The 16,106-nt window shown below is 39.7% G+C and overlaps 1 protein-coding gene across 1 annotated transcript in view; it reads right to left on the bottom strand.

The window, feature by feature from the left end:
- Positions 1-737: 737 nt before the first annotated feature.
- ATP6V0D2 (ATPase H+ transporting V0 subunit d2) overlaps positions 738-16,106 on the bottom strand; it is a 42,729-nt gene continuing 27,360 nt past the window's right edge. The window contains exons 3-8 of the mRNA XM_032421915.1: positions 13,181-13,359; positions 11,900-11,979; positions 10,398-10,475; positions 3,853-4,029; positions 2,594-2,671; positions 738-975 (exon numbers count right to left, since the gene is read on the bottom strand). Of these exons, the coding sequence (XP_032277806.1) occupies positions 814-975; positions 2,594-2,671; positions 3,853-4,029; positions 10,398-10,475; positions 11,900-11,979; positions 13,181-13,359 (754 nt within the window). The 3' untranslated portion in view covers positions 738-813. The remainder of the gene's footprint in view (positions 976-2,593; positions 2,672-3,852; positions 4,030-10,397; positions 10,476-11,899; positions 11,980-13,180; positions 13,360-16,106) is intronic.

Genomic DNA, 16,106 nt, shown 5'->3' with positions numbered 1-16,106 from the left:
AACTCATATATTCTAGGCAGGGGTGGGGGGGTGGGGGTGGGGAGAGGCAACTATGTGAAGTGATGGATGTATAACTAACTTGATGGGGGTATCCTTTCACAGTGTATATGTGTATCAAATCATCACATTGTATACTTTAAATATCTTACCATTTGGAGGTACCTGGGTGGCTCAGTTGGTTGAGTATCTACCTCTTGGTTTTGGCTCAGGTCATGATCTCATGTGTTGTAGGACTGAGCCCCACTTTGGGCTCTATGCTCAGTGGGGAGTCTACTTGAAGATTCCCTCCCTCTGCCCCACCCCCTACCCATGTGCACATGCACACGCTCTCTCTCTCTCAAAATAAAATAAAATAAAATCTTAAAAACAAAACAATATTTTCATCACATGTGGTCAGTGCTGGCCTCACACAACCCAGGATTTCTGTGGACCTAGGTGAGGGAAAAGTAAAGCAGACAGTAAGGGGGCCTGCAGAGAAGTGAAAGCAAGAGTAAAACACTTTAATTAGATCTGATTGTTAATACAACCAAACAAGAATAGGAAAAGTACCAAAGGGTTAATAATTAGAATTAATGTCTAAGGTCTGGTAAAAAGTGAGACATAAATGTTGAAACAAAATTTAAGGCTGCTGGAAAAAAAAAAGAATCACTTTGTTTCTGTTGGTTTACTATGTTTCTAGTGGGTCTGCAACTCATGAAGCTGCAATGTGAATTATTTTTGTGTAACCCTGATAACACAACACAATTCTTTTTATTTTCCTTGGAAGCTCTTCTTAATATTTAAGATGTTCTGCATTGGAGGCCCCACACTGGGTTATAAAATTGGAATGTAACTGTTAATTTTGGTTCGATGTCTTTGTGAAATGCATTCTGCTATCCACACAATATTTCTCATTTCTTGTTCCTTCAGCTTTGTGTATGCGTAAAACACACCGTAGTGGAATTGCCTGTTGAATGCCAGCACGTTCATTTGTACCTGAGGAAGGAGAAAACAATACAGACCGTCACTTACCGGGAGCGTGAGCGTACTACATTTATGAAATAATATTAAACTCCAGACTGGCTTGTGTTTGTACAGTGCTTATTTGTATTTAAACAGGCAATGTCCAAATTGGGTCAAATAGAGGAAAACGGTAGCAAGTCATCAAATGCTAAAGGGAACTTTAGTGTCACTCTCCAGATAAAGACAGACAATAGTAGTTTAAAAAGTAACTTTATAAAAAATAAATAAAGTAGGTTTATAGAATCACTAGACAAACTCCAAATCTTTGCAGCACTGCTAGCACAAAGATTCCTGGGAAAATCTTGGTGTTTGTGTGTGTATGTATGTGCGGAACTTTGTAGTAATATATATAGCTGGCTTCTAGCTAGAGGGCTTGTCTCACTTAGGTAAACTATTTTTCCTTGGCCACAACTTTGAAAATGTTAAAAAGGTTTATAGGCTGCCTAACTCTCCTCCAGGGCAATGTCACAGGCCCCTGGAATTTGGAATGAGTGACATTATGAGCTTTCTTAAGATGTTCTGCAGCAACTTGACATATGGTTGAGTTGGGTTTTTTTTCCTGCAGAAGGTAGATCAGTAAAAGAAAATTTAAAAAAAAATTGTTTAACTGAGGTAAAGTCTGAAATGGAACAATTCTTTTATTCTTTTCCACTTTGAAAAATGGATGAGAGGTACTAAGTCCCTCGTGCAGTTCTGAAAACGTCAAGCTAAGTATTCAGGAAGTGGAGGTCCTTGCTTTCAGGAACAGACACTTATTTTTCCTGCCAAGGGCAGCTTTCTTAACAGCCTTCTTTGAAGCAGTTGTGCAATAGTGTGGAATTTTAAAAACATCCCTAATATATAGGATAACTTGTGTTGTTTTTACTTCTTTCTGTGACAGGCACTAGAGAGCTGTTGGGAAATGTCTGGAGTAGGACTTATAGGAAGGGGCCCGAACTGCTTTCTGAAGCCAGTCCTACCCTAAAATTTGGATAAATTTCAGGGTTTTCTGTCAATCAATTGAAAGGGAAGGGCCAGTGGTTTTAGAGAAATGAATAAAATACACTAGAAAAGTTCTCTAGATTTGAGAGACCTTATCTGGTATCCCCATCCCTCTGAAAAAAAGCCGTTTTGTTGAACAGTTCAGTAGCCCAGGAACTGACTATAAATGGATTAAGTACTCTTCTGTTTTTCAGGGAAAGAGAATAGTCCAGACTCTCCAGAGAGACTTCCATACAAATAATTCCTAAGTGTTATAATCGTCCTCCTAAATTATAACTGTAGACAAATCCTTCTTGAGGAAGGGATGGATTAGAGAGTGAGATGCACCTAAAAGAGTATACACCATGAGGATAGTCAATATATGATCATGAAAATGTCCTAGCTCTGATTCTCTAGTTAATTATGGAATAGCTGCATTCCAGGAAGCCATCATTTGTGAACCACTGGGCCTCCAAGGCAGAGATACTAATACTAATTGTGAATGTGCTTAATCAACTGAACTTATCAACTGTAAAAAGAAGCCCCCCAAAAGAAAACCCAAAGTAAGAAAACATCTAAAACAGAGAGTAAAAGCATACATAAACTAAGAGCATTCCCATTTATATCATACCTCACGCTCATAAAACACATCCTCCAGTGTCTTTCCTCCACTGCCATCACCCACAGCCTCAAACAAAGGCTTGTACACCTAAAAAACAGAGGCTATTTTTAAACAGATTCTCATTTCTTATAAATATGTATGAAGATATTTTCCTAGCAATATAGAAATGATGTATCTGTTCTAAAAAATCTATCCAAAAGGACTGAATGTTTTTGGTAGGATCTTTGGCCTCCTGAAAAAATATCAAAAAATCCAGATAAAAGAGTATGGATGGATTTCTAGCCCACTGGCTTATTCAGGCCTTACAGGGTAAGACGCAAGAGCAATTCTACTCTCAATATACCTTGTATGAGCTAATTTCTGCATTAGGTTCTTAGGGCTAGTGGGGCACATTACAGAGGATAAATGAATGCTTGTGGCTTAACCCAATGGGTTCATGGGTTCTTTGAAATGACAGCTGATAAGATTCACATGGAATTTCAAGTGCGGAAGGGGTGGAAACTGGGGAGAAGCTCAAAATTTAGTATTATGCTAAAAAGCCTCTTGTGATGACATGAGCTCCTACAAAGGTTTATGCAGTTTGCTGACTTCTCTTTCCTGGAAGCTTCAGAAACACATAAGAAAAGATAAGAGTGTCATTACAGTTCTGGAAAAGTTACCTGGAGAGCATTATTTTAACATAAACCAGAAGGAATGGAATCGGGATGAGCTGAGAAACCGCAGGCTCTTAAGAGAGCATTTGGATGTGGAGTAAGGGAAGGACACAGCAGCCCTTCTTCCATTCCCTACTCCTGGCTACTGATTAAAGGGAATGGCAGAAACCAATATGTCCATATTCTCCCTTGTATTTCAAGAGGACATTCTGTACCTAAGTCTGTTTACCCAATGGGTAAAGGACTGCTGGGTCAGGATATTTTATGTAACTTTGACATGAGCTCACATATCCAGAACACTGCACCAGTCCCTTGGGGAACTTGCTTTATCAAGCACTTCAAAAGACGTGCTCAAATGACTGCTCCTTGGAGATTTAAACAAGTACTTACTTGGCAGGAACCTCAAAAAAACACAAAAAACAAAAAACAAAAAAACCAACCCACGTGGATTAGAAACTTGAAGTACTTCTTTGGGAGAGACAGTTCTAGAATGGCACTGCTTTCTACCTTACAAACATAACTGATTTAGAGAAAACATGTAAATTTGATGTGTGAACTTCTCAAGTACAGGTGATGAAATGTGAGACATTTGGGGTGCCTGGTATAGTTACGTACTCCATAATGGTCTGCTACTCTCCTCATCTGATCAAAGTCTTCTGCTTGAGCCAAAAGGCGCAACCCTTCAGGGTAGAGCTTGCCACACGTCGGGTAGAGGGTCTCCCGGTCGTCTTTGCTCAGTTCAGTGCCAAAGGAGTTAAGAGTGATGATAAAAGCACGTCTGTCAGCCTCAAACTGAATTTGCAAGACATAAAATCAGTGAAATCTAACCATGTACTAAATGCTATAAACAAAACCCTATGTAGACAAATTCATTTCCAGAGTGATTTGCTTTTCTTTCCTTTCCAGATTTATGTCTAATTATAATACAAACGTGTTATTAATGTTCCTTTAGCCTTTTTTTTAAAAAAATATTTTATTTCTTTATTTCGACAGAGAGAGAGAGAGAGAGCATGAGCAGAGGGAGCAGAGGGAGAAGGAGAAGCAGACTTCCCCGCTGAGCAGGGAGCCCTACGTGGGGCTCGATCCCAGGAGCCTGGGATCATGACCTGAGCCGAAGGCAGATGCTTAACCAATTGAGCCACCCAGGCGCCCAACCCTTAGCCTCTTTTTATAATGGAGTAATTTTGCTTGCCAGAGAAGGATCACACAGTGTTAATGGTCCATGACTCTTGAAACCCCACTGAACTTTACTTCCCAAGCGCTCTGCAATTCGTTACTCATGGGTCTCCGTCACATAGGTCACTGGAGTCTCAAATGTCTCTTCCATAAAAAATGGGAATAGTACCTACTTGCTGGGGTCTGTCCAGGGATAGGACAAGATAATGTAAGTGGAAGTGCCTGGCAGGGTGTTTGGAACAAAGGGTTCATGTCATAAATGTTAACATCTCTCTCTGGTTCTTGATGTTTATGATTTTTTTTAACCTAATGAAACTTTATGCTACTTACCATTTGTTTGTACTTTGATAGTTTTGGTTTTCTTCTTGAAAGTTCTAAGTTGGATATCAATCAATTTAACTGTGTAGCTCAGGATTAGGTGGCTCAGGACAAGTTACCTTCCTCTCAGGCCTGTTTCCTCACTTGAAAGACGATAGGGTTGGACCTCATGATCTTTCAGGCGGGTCACATATACTCATGTCCTGTCTTTGTGCTGAGCACCACCAGGCACCTGAGCAAACAGCTCCACGTCAGGCCAATTTCCTCTAACCACTCAGTTTTTCTTGAAATTTCTCACTATTCCTTTGGTCTTCATGTTTCTTCTGTCTCTTGGTTCTCCTACCTCCTGCGACCATTCCTCCTCAGCCTGTCCTTCGTGGGATCCTCTCTGCCCATCATGGGAGTTTGTCATAGTGTCCTTGAGCTGAGAAACTCTTCTCTATATACCTGAAACACCCTGCACTTACTTTATTTTAAAATCTGGAAATTATTTTTCTCCTTACTACACTGTAAAATCTTTGCGGGAAATCATGTTGCTCTTGTTTATTGTTAGTGCCTGACACGTAGGAAGATCACAGCTGTTTACTGAATCCAACAGAATGGTCTGTGATTCTACTACTTTCAAAATTCTCCAATATTCTCTACAATGTTGCTACTCAAGGTGTGTTTCTTGGGTCAGTAGCTTTGATGTCACCTAGAAGCTTGTTAGAAATGCAGAATCTCAGGGCACCTGGGTGGCTCAGTCGGTTAAATGTCCTACTCTTGTTTTCAGCTCAGGTCATGAAAAAAAGAGATGCAGAGTCTCAGGCCACAGTCCAGCCCTACTAAACCAGGGCTTGCATTTTAACAGGATTCCAAGGTTATTTGTACACACACAATAGCTGAAATAGATTGCTCTACAGTATCCTTTGATCAGCTTACTTTTGACGAATTAACAAATCCAGACTTGCAACAGATTTTACTGGAACTCTTTTGTTAGAACAGGTGTTTCCTATCAGGAGGGTGAGAGTTGGTTCCTTCTGATCCTTTTGATTGACCTCATGGAAAGTATGGGTGACCCAGAAGCAGGGAGTGGCCTCATTTGGAAGCAAAGGCAGCTGCCCCTGGCTACTGAATGTAACTGTCAGGAATTTTAGACCTTCCAGGGACAGAAGAAATGCAAGAGGAAGATTTCATGGCAATCAGAAACCTTGGAATAAAAATTAGAGCAGGAGGAGCAACAATAGAGTTAATTGTCCCACATGCCCTTTAATGTGTTTTCTAGTTCTAAGATGTTAGAGTTTTTTTTTTTTTCACTTCCCCCCCCCAGTTTTATTGAGCAATAATTGACATACACTGCTGTAGAAGATGTTAGGATTTTCAGGAGAGAAGTGGGGTGGAATAGGCAGCATTGCAGACATGCCTAGCAGCAGAGGCCATTCTAGAGGAGGAAGATGCATGAAGTTATAAAGCAGGACATTTTGGAGGAATTGTCATTGCTCCAGCACTGGGAAAGCAGGTGAAGAAGTAGGCTGGACAGGTAGCTGGGAAGAGAACAGGAAAGGCTTCACGGGCCATGCCAAGAGAGGACTTTGATTATACAATAGGTTCCCTGAACACTCCAACACCTGTTCTTGTAAATACTTCTTCCCTTTGCCTACAGTATGTGTACTTCATTCCAGAACCTTCCATGTTGGAATCTTACTTGCACTGGAGGGTCCCATCAAATGCCATTTTTTTTTTTTTACAAGAAGCCTTTCTATTTCCTCCCCAATTGGATATGATCTCCTTTGATCCTTATTATACTTTAATTTCCCTTTTATTATAACTGCCTGCATGTTTACCTTAGTACCTCCTTCTATTCTAGAGGCTCTTTGTGTGTGAGTGTGTGTATTCTTAGTGAAAAGAACTGTAATCTTGAAATTGTAAAAGGGCTATCTGGTGTTTGACCATCCCTAAGCAGACAGTCTGACACAACATCTGATTATGGACGAGAGTAAATGGGGTGGTATTCGATTTCACTCAAGCCCTCTCTTATCATTTACGGAGGGTTGGCTTCCTGTGTGGCGCACAGGTGACGCCAGATGTCCTAACCCCTTTCACTCTTCCTTACACGCATTCATTTTAAAACCATAACTTATTTTTTGTTGTTGTTGTAAAGTGTACTGTTGACTTAATCAAAATCATTATCAGTTGCACATGATAGAGTTGGGCTGTCAGGTCACACATTCTTGCCGGTTCATTATTGGAGGACAGGAATACCTTGTGGGGGCACTGGGTGGAGGGGAAGAGAGTGAAGTGAACTGGAATTGAGCCCAGCCTCGCTAGCTCGGGAGGATGAAACACACTTCTTCTGTACTTGTTTTTCACTGTCTCGTTAAACATATAGGTTGTTAGAAGAGCAAAGACAAATAAATAATAAAAGGCATGAAAGCAAACAGTACGCTGCAGTGCATTGCCTTGAATATAAGTCAATTTCTTTTTTTTTTCCATATGAAGTCACAATCTTGTAATTAGGTCAAATTTTTGCATGCAAGGCCAGGTTAATGCTCTCTTTTACCATATTAAGTCTTTTGAAGTCTCCTGTCAACTGAGATTAAATAAGAACATAAATGGAAGAACTTTGTAACTGGAAGTGCTCTACTGTTGCACAAATAAAATGGGGGGTAATTACACGATCTGATATATTTATATAAATATATCAATTTATATAAATCTGACAAATCTCTTCTGATCATATCATTAGAAACGTTATAATTGCATGCTATGTGTAACTAATACTTCTACATAATGTATAAAGATAGTTAAATGGACTTTTATTTTTAACACAGCTTGAAGAAAACCTAATCTAATGTGGTAGTATCATGGGTATAGGAAAGGGATAATGGGAACACTGGGTATATAGTAGTTTGATCAAACCCTTACAGTGATAAGGATTCTTCTAATACTATGCTGTCCTTTCTGCATTACTGAGGATTACAGAGACATAATTCTTATCTATTTCTGATTTTTATAGCACATGCAATATGATCTTGCTTATGAATTAACACTTACTTTCAAAAAAAAGATTTATTTATTTGAGAGAGAGAGAGAGCACAAGCAGGGGGAACGGAACGACAGAGGGAGAGGGAGAAGCAGCTTCCCACTGAGCAGGGAGCTCAACACAGGGCCGTATCCCAGGATCCCAGGATCATGATCTGAGGGGAAAGCAGATGCTTAACCAACTGAGCCATCCAGGCACACTGAATTAGCATTAACTTTTATACAAGAATTGCGAATGGTGAATTTAATGTAGAGGTAATATAGTAGATAAACATAGAGGACCTGGAGCTAGGCTACCTGGCTTCAAATTCTGACATTACCACTTATTAGTTGTGTGTCATCAGCCAAGTTACTAGCCTCCTTTGTGCCTCAGTTGCCTGTTCTGAAAAACAGATACTAAACTCCCATGTTGTTGTGCTGTTTTTAAATTTTCATTGTGCTGGGTTTTTTTAGATTTTTTATTTATTCATTTGAGAGAGAGAGAGCATGAATGGGGGGGAGGGTCAGAAAGAGGGAGACGCAGACTCCCCACTGAGCAGGGAGCCCGACAGGGAGCTTGATCCCAATACCCCTGGGATCATGACCTGAGGAAGGCAGACGCTTAACCAACTGAGCCACCCAGGAGCCCCCATTGTGCTGTTTTGAAGTCTAAGCGAATTCAAGTATATAAAGCACTTAGGATAGTATCTGGCACATAATACATGTTAACTATTAATAGTGTTATTGTATATCTTTTGTAGGGTTATGAGTTTTACCATAGCTCTTATTTCACCTATTTTGTGGACATAAAGCACACAAGCCATTTCTAAACCACAGAAATTATGCCAGTAGAAATTACACTTTCGAGCCATAGATAATGTGGCTTCTTACAGTGTGGCTAGTAGTTAAAAATTTATGACCAGAAAGGGGAGTGCTTCATAGGGCCAGCAGGTTACTTATGTTAGGTGATCAGAATGTCTGAAAGAGACTAGCTCACTTTCTGACATTTAGTATACCATAAAAAAGTGTTATTTACTTGGGAAGCCTGGGTGGCTCAGTCATTAAGTGTCTGCCTTTGGCTCAGGTCGTGATCCCAGGGTCCTGGGATCGAGCCCCACGTTGGGTTTCCTGCTCCACGGGGAGCCTGCTTCTCCCTCTCCCTTTGCCTCTCCTCCTGCTTGTGCTCTCTCTCGCTATCTCTGTCACTATCTGTCTCACTCTATCAAATAAACAAATAAAATCTTTAAAAAAATGTTATTTATTTATCAATGCCTACTTCCTGTGTAATACAGATAAAGGCAAAAAAGATTTTTTGGAGTTTCCCAGTGATAAATTTTTACTTCAAAGACAGATTTTGCTTGAAGCGTTTCAACAGGGGATAGCAAAGAATCTTTAACTGTAAAATTTTAATGATTAGATGTTTTGAGGGGAACTCATTTTATCATATGCAGTTTCAGAACATTAGGTTAAAATATACGCAGATGAAGTTATTCAGGCTTTTTGTTTTTTCTTTTTTTGCCTAAAGGGCAGTTCTTACCAGGCTTTTCTTGAAATCAGAAGTCATTGAACTATTTAATCTACCTACCAATGAAGTCACTGTGACAGATAATCTAATGATTAAAGGTATTCTTTAGACAAAACTTAGTTTCACAGGGCAAAGCAAAGGGCTTTTCTAAGTCTAGAATGGTATCTGCGCCCCCCCTCATTCAAGTGAAGCCAGCAAAAGAGATCTATGTGAAACACAATACAAACTATGCCCAGGATGTCCCCAGATCCTTCTGATCTCTGGCCTCAATCTCTGAGATCGCACATGCAAGCAAGAGGATCACTGAGCATAGATGAAATCTGTGATGATAAAGAGAAATTAAAAAGATTATAGCATCAACTAGAGAGGTAGAAAGCAGTGGTCGCATCTGACACATAATTTAGTGAGCATGCCAACTGTGAATCACCTAACCTGAAGAGTCTTCCTACTCAGAGCTGGAATGCTTGAGCATTGTTTGAGTGTCCTTTATTTTAGGATTTATATAAGGAACAAGGCCTACAGTGGACTTTGGTTCCACACTGTGAGAATTCCCAGCTTGCCCAATGTTCCTTGTTGGAGGGAAGTTGGGTTATTATTACAAGTACTCATAGTCTACCAATTGCTCATAGAATACCAAATTTTTAACTAACTATATTCTACTTTGTTATATTACATCCAAATGAATCATGACAAAACTTTTATAAGCATTATTCTTTTCTAATTCCAAAATAACTCTTCTATTTAGAAAACTTGGAAAATATCACTCTTAACTGAAGGCATCAAATGATATATACAATAATATATGTTGTTTATTTTATTTTTAGATAAAGGAGCTTTTTAAAAAAGTTTTTCTTTATTTATTTGAGAGACAGAGAGACAGAAGCATGAGAGAGAGTGAGCATGAGCAGGGGGGTGTAGGGAGGGGGAGAATTAGGCTCCCTGCTGAGTGGGGAGCCCAATGTGGGGTTTGATCCCAAGACCCAGGATCATGATCTGAGCCGAAGGCAGATGCTTAACTGACAGCCACCCAGGCACCTGTAGTTAAAGGAGCTTCGAACATAAAGAAATATAAGTAGGATTATATAAGTGAAAAGTGTGTAAGCACATTATTTGGCATAAAGAAATTCAAGGACTTTCTTACCTCAAGAATAGGACACATGATTTCTGCTGTGACATCACCATGATTCTTACAGAATTTATAGAATGCCTCGAGGTAAGACTTAAAAAGAAGACCATAAAACAATAAAATGAAGATATTTTCCTTTGGAAATTTCTAGATCAGCTTTTCATGGCTTATTAAATACTTTAATGGAGGTTGAATTACTTGTCCTGCAGGGTGATATTTTATTAAAAATTTGATACAAACTTTCACACTGAAGCATGTTGCACAACTTTAAAAAAGAACCAAATTATATTTATCGTACCTTATGATTCCTTAACAAGCACTTTTTTTGCATGGTTCTTGGGTTTATTTCACATGGTTAATTTTTGGTACTCTAGTAAGAGTGCCAAATTCTTTTATGAGCTCAACAAATTATTCTAGATTTGGTCCTGTGCTGACATTTAATCTCTCTTGGTGCTCAGGAGACATGTTTGGGATGGCTTTGAACATGGAGGACACATTGGGAAGGCAGAGTCTGGGCTGAACGGTTTGACTGTGTTTGCCTCCCAACTCAATTACTTACTAGCTAACTGACTTCTGCCAAGTAAATCTTACCTCTCCATGTCTCCGTTTTCTCATCTGAGGAATGGGGATAGCAGATAGTTTTGCTGGCTAGATTAAGTGAATTAATGCTTATAATTTGCTTAGGACAGTGCTTTCTGTTAGCTATCTCATGGATGCCTCCTCTAAGTCCATACATTTCTTTATAAAAAGGAAAATTGCCTGCAACACGGTGCCTTTGAAAGGACCATATGTTTTAGCATAAGCAGCTATTTATATAGCATGACAACATATACTCCTTCAGTTACTCTGTGAGATTGTCCAAAGATGCTATGGTTCTATGAGTGAAAATGGACGGATTTTGCTCAGCCCAATGGACATACAGCTACTCAAATGGTGGCAGCATAGTCCAGACAGATAGCTGGCCAGGTTGTGCAAGGTGAAACTCGAGGACAGAGATTGATACTACATAACACAAGGATCACTATGTATGCTGGTTGTTTTATTATTTTTTAAGAAATTTTTAAAAATTTTATTTTTAAGTAATCTCTACGACCAACACAGGTCTCGAACCTACAAGCCCGAGATCAAGAGTTGGGGGCTCTACCAACTGAACCAACCAGACACCCCTGTATGCTGGTTGTTTCAAAATGGATATGGTTCGCCTTCCTCATCTGTCCACCCACCCACCATCCATCGATCCAATTGGTACCTTTTATGTCCCAGGCACACCAGGCAAGGAGCTAGGAATGAAGAGAAGAATGGGGTGCATAACTTCCTCCCAAGAATCTTGCTGCTTCAGGGGAAGCTGACATGTATATATTGAACTAGAAGACCAGGACTATAAAAGCTGTATTCCAAGTCTGCAAAGCATCATAACTGCAAAAGTTGGCTAATGGGCAAAGTAACTTTTAATAAAGAACTCTGGCCAAGATGTATTATGTCATAAAGAAAAACATAGTGTTTTGGGAGACACTTACTTTGTACAGTTTATTGCGCAGTAATTCAATATTCAGTTCATCAAGGGTATTTTCAGACATACAGTCTTGAAAGAATGGAGCTGAAAGCAGAAATTACCACAAAATAAAGTAATCCAAAGCACGATTATAAACATTTCCTGAACACATCACCCTGGGCTCACTCCTGACTAGAACACTGTAGAGTGGCAAGCCACAGAATGGATCAAGCTACCAGTAATGATGACAGTAAGAGTGATTATTTACTAAATATTTACTATGTGCAAGCTGTTCACTAAACAATGCATGTATTTTACCTTATTTGATCCTCACGACACCTTGGAACTATTCACTTTATGGCTTACTTTTTGAAGCCTCCCCACCCCCATCTCATAGTATTTATCATTTGCAACCTTACTATGTGCTAAGCACTGAGTTGTACTAAAACTGTGTCTTCTTTAGTTTTCAAAGCTCTGTTATACTAACATACTATTATTTTTTAAAATGAGGAAACTGAGGGGAACCACACTGCCCCAAGTCACCATGTTGGGACCAGGCAGAGCCTGGAATCAAATATCCATGATTATAGACTTACTCTCTTTCCGTCACGCTCCCTTTGCACCACACATTTAATGATGACCCATTTTTTTTCTTTTTAAAATTTCTGTTTTCAACAGCAACTATTTTGACACATGATCAACAGTGAATTGCTATGAATTGCTACTCTCCAGTTTTCCTGACAATAATGTATATAAAATTATCCCATTAGCATTTTGAATGCTAGAACTATTATCGGTGCTAAATTATAATGAAATTAGCATTTATTTCATCATTGCTTCAGGTCATTTGACAGGCGCCCCTGAGCATCTCAGAAAAATGGCATTCCTAAACTTCCTAAAACAAAATGCTGCCTCTATACAGCCTTATTTAGACAGAAGTTTAAAACAAAATTAATCATATAAAATCCAGCTAGAAAATTAATTTTTTTTTTGAAAAATTACATGTGCTATCATTTATTTACTATGATCTGGTACAACGTACAAGGTTTGGAGGTTGGGAGATGAGCCCCAGCTCCTACTTGGTTATGAATGGTCCCTTAAGTGACTCTGGGAAGGTTACTTTCATTTGTTGTCATCGGAAGAATGAGGGAGCTGGACTAAATGATTTCTTAATGTCCCTTCCACGCCTAGGAATCTGTAGAGTATGACATTGGATTCATGGAGAAAACTGTGAAGTGAATGTACATTTTCTGATGACTATGATAACACGCACTAGAAGTGATACAATTGTTTACACATTCAATACCTAATGGTGTTTCCACCAGAACGGCTTTAAAGAGATCAGAAGGTGTCTCCGCAATGTTGACTGCTTCCATTTCCGCGAAATGGCCCAACGGGTGGCACTTGGCCAGAATTTCTTTCACAGGTTTTTTTTGCAATGCACCGTTCATCAGTAGAATCACATTGTCTATCATGTAACTGCACCTGGTTTAGAAGAAGGCTCGATCATTAGGAAATCAACTGTATGAGAATAAGATGCATACCACAAGTAAAAAAAAAAAAGAAAAATATAGTTCAGGCACATACTCTTTCATTAAGGAAATATATGAGTCTTATTTTAAATTTTGGGGTTTGAGAGATGTGAATGGGGATATCATAGTTTGAAAATCAATGTTGTCATAACTAAGTAAAGCTAAATAAAACCTAGGCTGGTGGGAATAGGCAGAAAACGACCCCTACATTGTAATTGTCAAATGTGGTAGGGTGAGGATGAGTATGAAATTGTGTGGTTTCTCAGAACGGACTATGGTCTTAAAAAGTTGAGAAACACAGACCTGGAGCATTTCACTCTATCTTAAAAACTGACTTTTTAAATCTGCAATAAAGCCCATCATTGACTCAGAATTTAAAATATTTTAAAATAAAAATACTAAATATTAAAATATTTAACATTTATTAAAAATTTAAAATATCCTGTATTCTTTTCCTCCTATGAGACCAGGTAGTGAACTTTCTGTTTTCTCCCTAGGTTCCCAAGAGTCCATAGGTTCCTATTTTATGTGATTATGTTGCTCAATATAAGAAGCTCTGCCCAGGATATCCTGGGTGCATATGCTTGTTCACTCATGTGCTCAGCACCCAGGATATTCCAAGCAATGAGGTTAAGAAGTAAAAGGAAGAGTTCCTTATTTCACAGAGACTATAGTCTGAGGGAGGAACTGGACAAAGAATCCATTACGGTAAATTGTAACGAAGCACAGATGCTAGGCAAATTATAGGGTGGTGTGGAGATTCAGAGCGGGGCACCAAAGCAGTCTGGGATCAGACTTCCTAGGGAGTGATATTCAGGCTGAAACTTGCAGAATGAGTAGGAGCTGTCTAGACAAAAGTGGCTGGGAATTGAGGGAGAGAAGTCTTCAAGGCAGAAGGAAGAGCATGCAAAAAGCCCCAGAGAATACAAGGAGTTTTCTGCCCGGTGCTGGGCAGTGGTGGGGCCAAGGCTGAGCATGCAGGGTTTTGACAGACAAAATGAGGAATTTGGGTGTGGAGGGCGATGGAAGATACGGAATGCCTTTAAACAGAAGTGGGTGTTATGATTGATACAGAATAATGATTAAAACAGGAGAAGGGGTAAACAAACAGATTATTAGGTGCTTTACAAAAGTTATTTAATCAGGATAACAACACTGTGAGGATAATAGGTACTGCTCTTCTCTCCAATTTACAGTTGAGGAACAAAGAGAGGTAAAAATCCCACTCATGATGACACAGCTAACAAATCAGACAGCTGAGAAACTCAAGCAGTCTGCTTCTGGAATCTTTCTCTTAGCCCTTAATCTATGCTGTGTTTAGCTTTCAAGGATGATACATAGATTTCTAGGTTTAACAGACTGTGGAGCCATTTATTGAGATGAGAGCATTGGAGGAAGAGCAGGTTGTAGTGGGAGCGGATGCTTTGGACAGAATGAGTTTAGATGCCTGGGAGATATCCAAGAGGAGATGCTAGGTAGGCTTCAGAAGTCAAAGTCCCAAAGACAGCCAGGACCAGACATTTGGGGGGCTTAGTGGGGGAAGTTTAAAGGTGGAAGAAGTCATCTTGGAGATGGTTGGGATCACATCCTAAAGTGCACATAAAGAGTTCTGCCCTGAGAACCCTGGAGAACCTCAACATTTGAGGACCTTGATGGAACCTGAGAAAGAATGACCAGATAGAAGGAGGAAAACCGGGGGAAGGAGTTCTAGAAGTTCTAGGAAGAAGTTCAGAGCATCAAAGGCCACAAGAAAGTCAAGGTAGACACTGAAAGTGTCCATAAGATGCAGCAACTAACAGGTCATCCAACAACAGTGAAAACACTTCCAGGAGAGTTTATCAGTGGAAGGGAAAGGGGAAATGGTGGCAGAAATGTGATCTCGTGTGTTTAAAGTGAGTGGGAAATAAAGAGGTCTAAAAAGAAAAAAAAGAGTTCAAACTACAAATTGACCTTAAAAGAAGGGGAAGATAGCTCTATGGAGACCAGGGGCCAAGGGGCTTTGGACTTTGGTCTTTGTGTTTTTAAGAAGAAAGCGGGAGCCAAGAGGGTGAGGTTTCAGATCAGGCCAGAGAAGGGGCAAGCCAACTGAGGAGCTGAGGTCCTCCAGGTCTGACGGTGACAGGACAAACCGCTGCCATAATTCAGGCTTGAAAAACAACTGGATAAAAATGAGCCGAGCCACTCAGAAGCATTGTCACTGGAGTCTGGCTGCGTGGGTCACAGACTTCATGTGCAAGAGTGCATTTCCAGCTGGAAGAGAGTCTCCTTCATTGTGGACCTTCTACAATTTACTCCAATAAAAAAATTCTATCTGAACAAGTTTAGAAGCAGGCAATTATCCCTTTATAAAAGGCACATGACTCTAAAGTTTCTTCACCTCCCTAACAGCAGTACCAAATTTAGACATTATAGAATTTTACACTCCTTTTTATCTCTTGAAAATGACATTAAAATGGAAGTGCTTATTTAACTGTCCCTTTATGGCTCAAAAGCTATTACCTGAGAGGGGAATCGCTAGCACTTAATAATCCTTAGCAGGCTCCAGACATTTAATTGTTCCCCACAGCACCTCCGTAATGTAAAAGCCTATGAGCTGCCAACATTCTCAACTTGCAGAGGACTATTAGACCAATGTTGACGGGCAACCAATGTCAATGCTGTAAGGATTTAGCCCACAGGCAACACTCAAGCCTACGTCTG

The sequence above is a fragment of the Phoca vitulina genome, unplaced genomic scaffold, assembly GCF_004348235.1.
Source record: "Phoca vitulina isolate PV1807 unplaced genomic scaffold, GSC_HSeal_1.0 scaffold25, whole genome shotgun sequence".
Taxonomy (NCBI): domain Eukaryota; kingdom Metazoa; phylum Chordata; class Mammalia; order Carnivora; family Phocidae; genus Phoca; species Phoca vitulina.
Note: the sequence above shows the minus strand (reverse complement) of the source record. Positions and strands in the feature narration are given on the sequence as shown.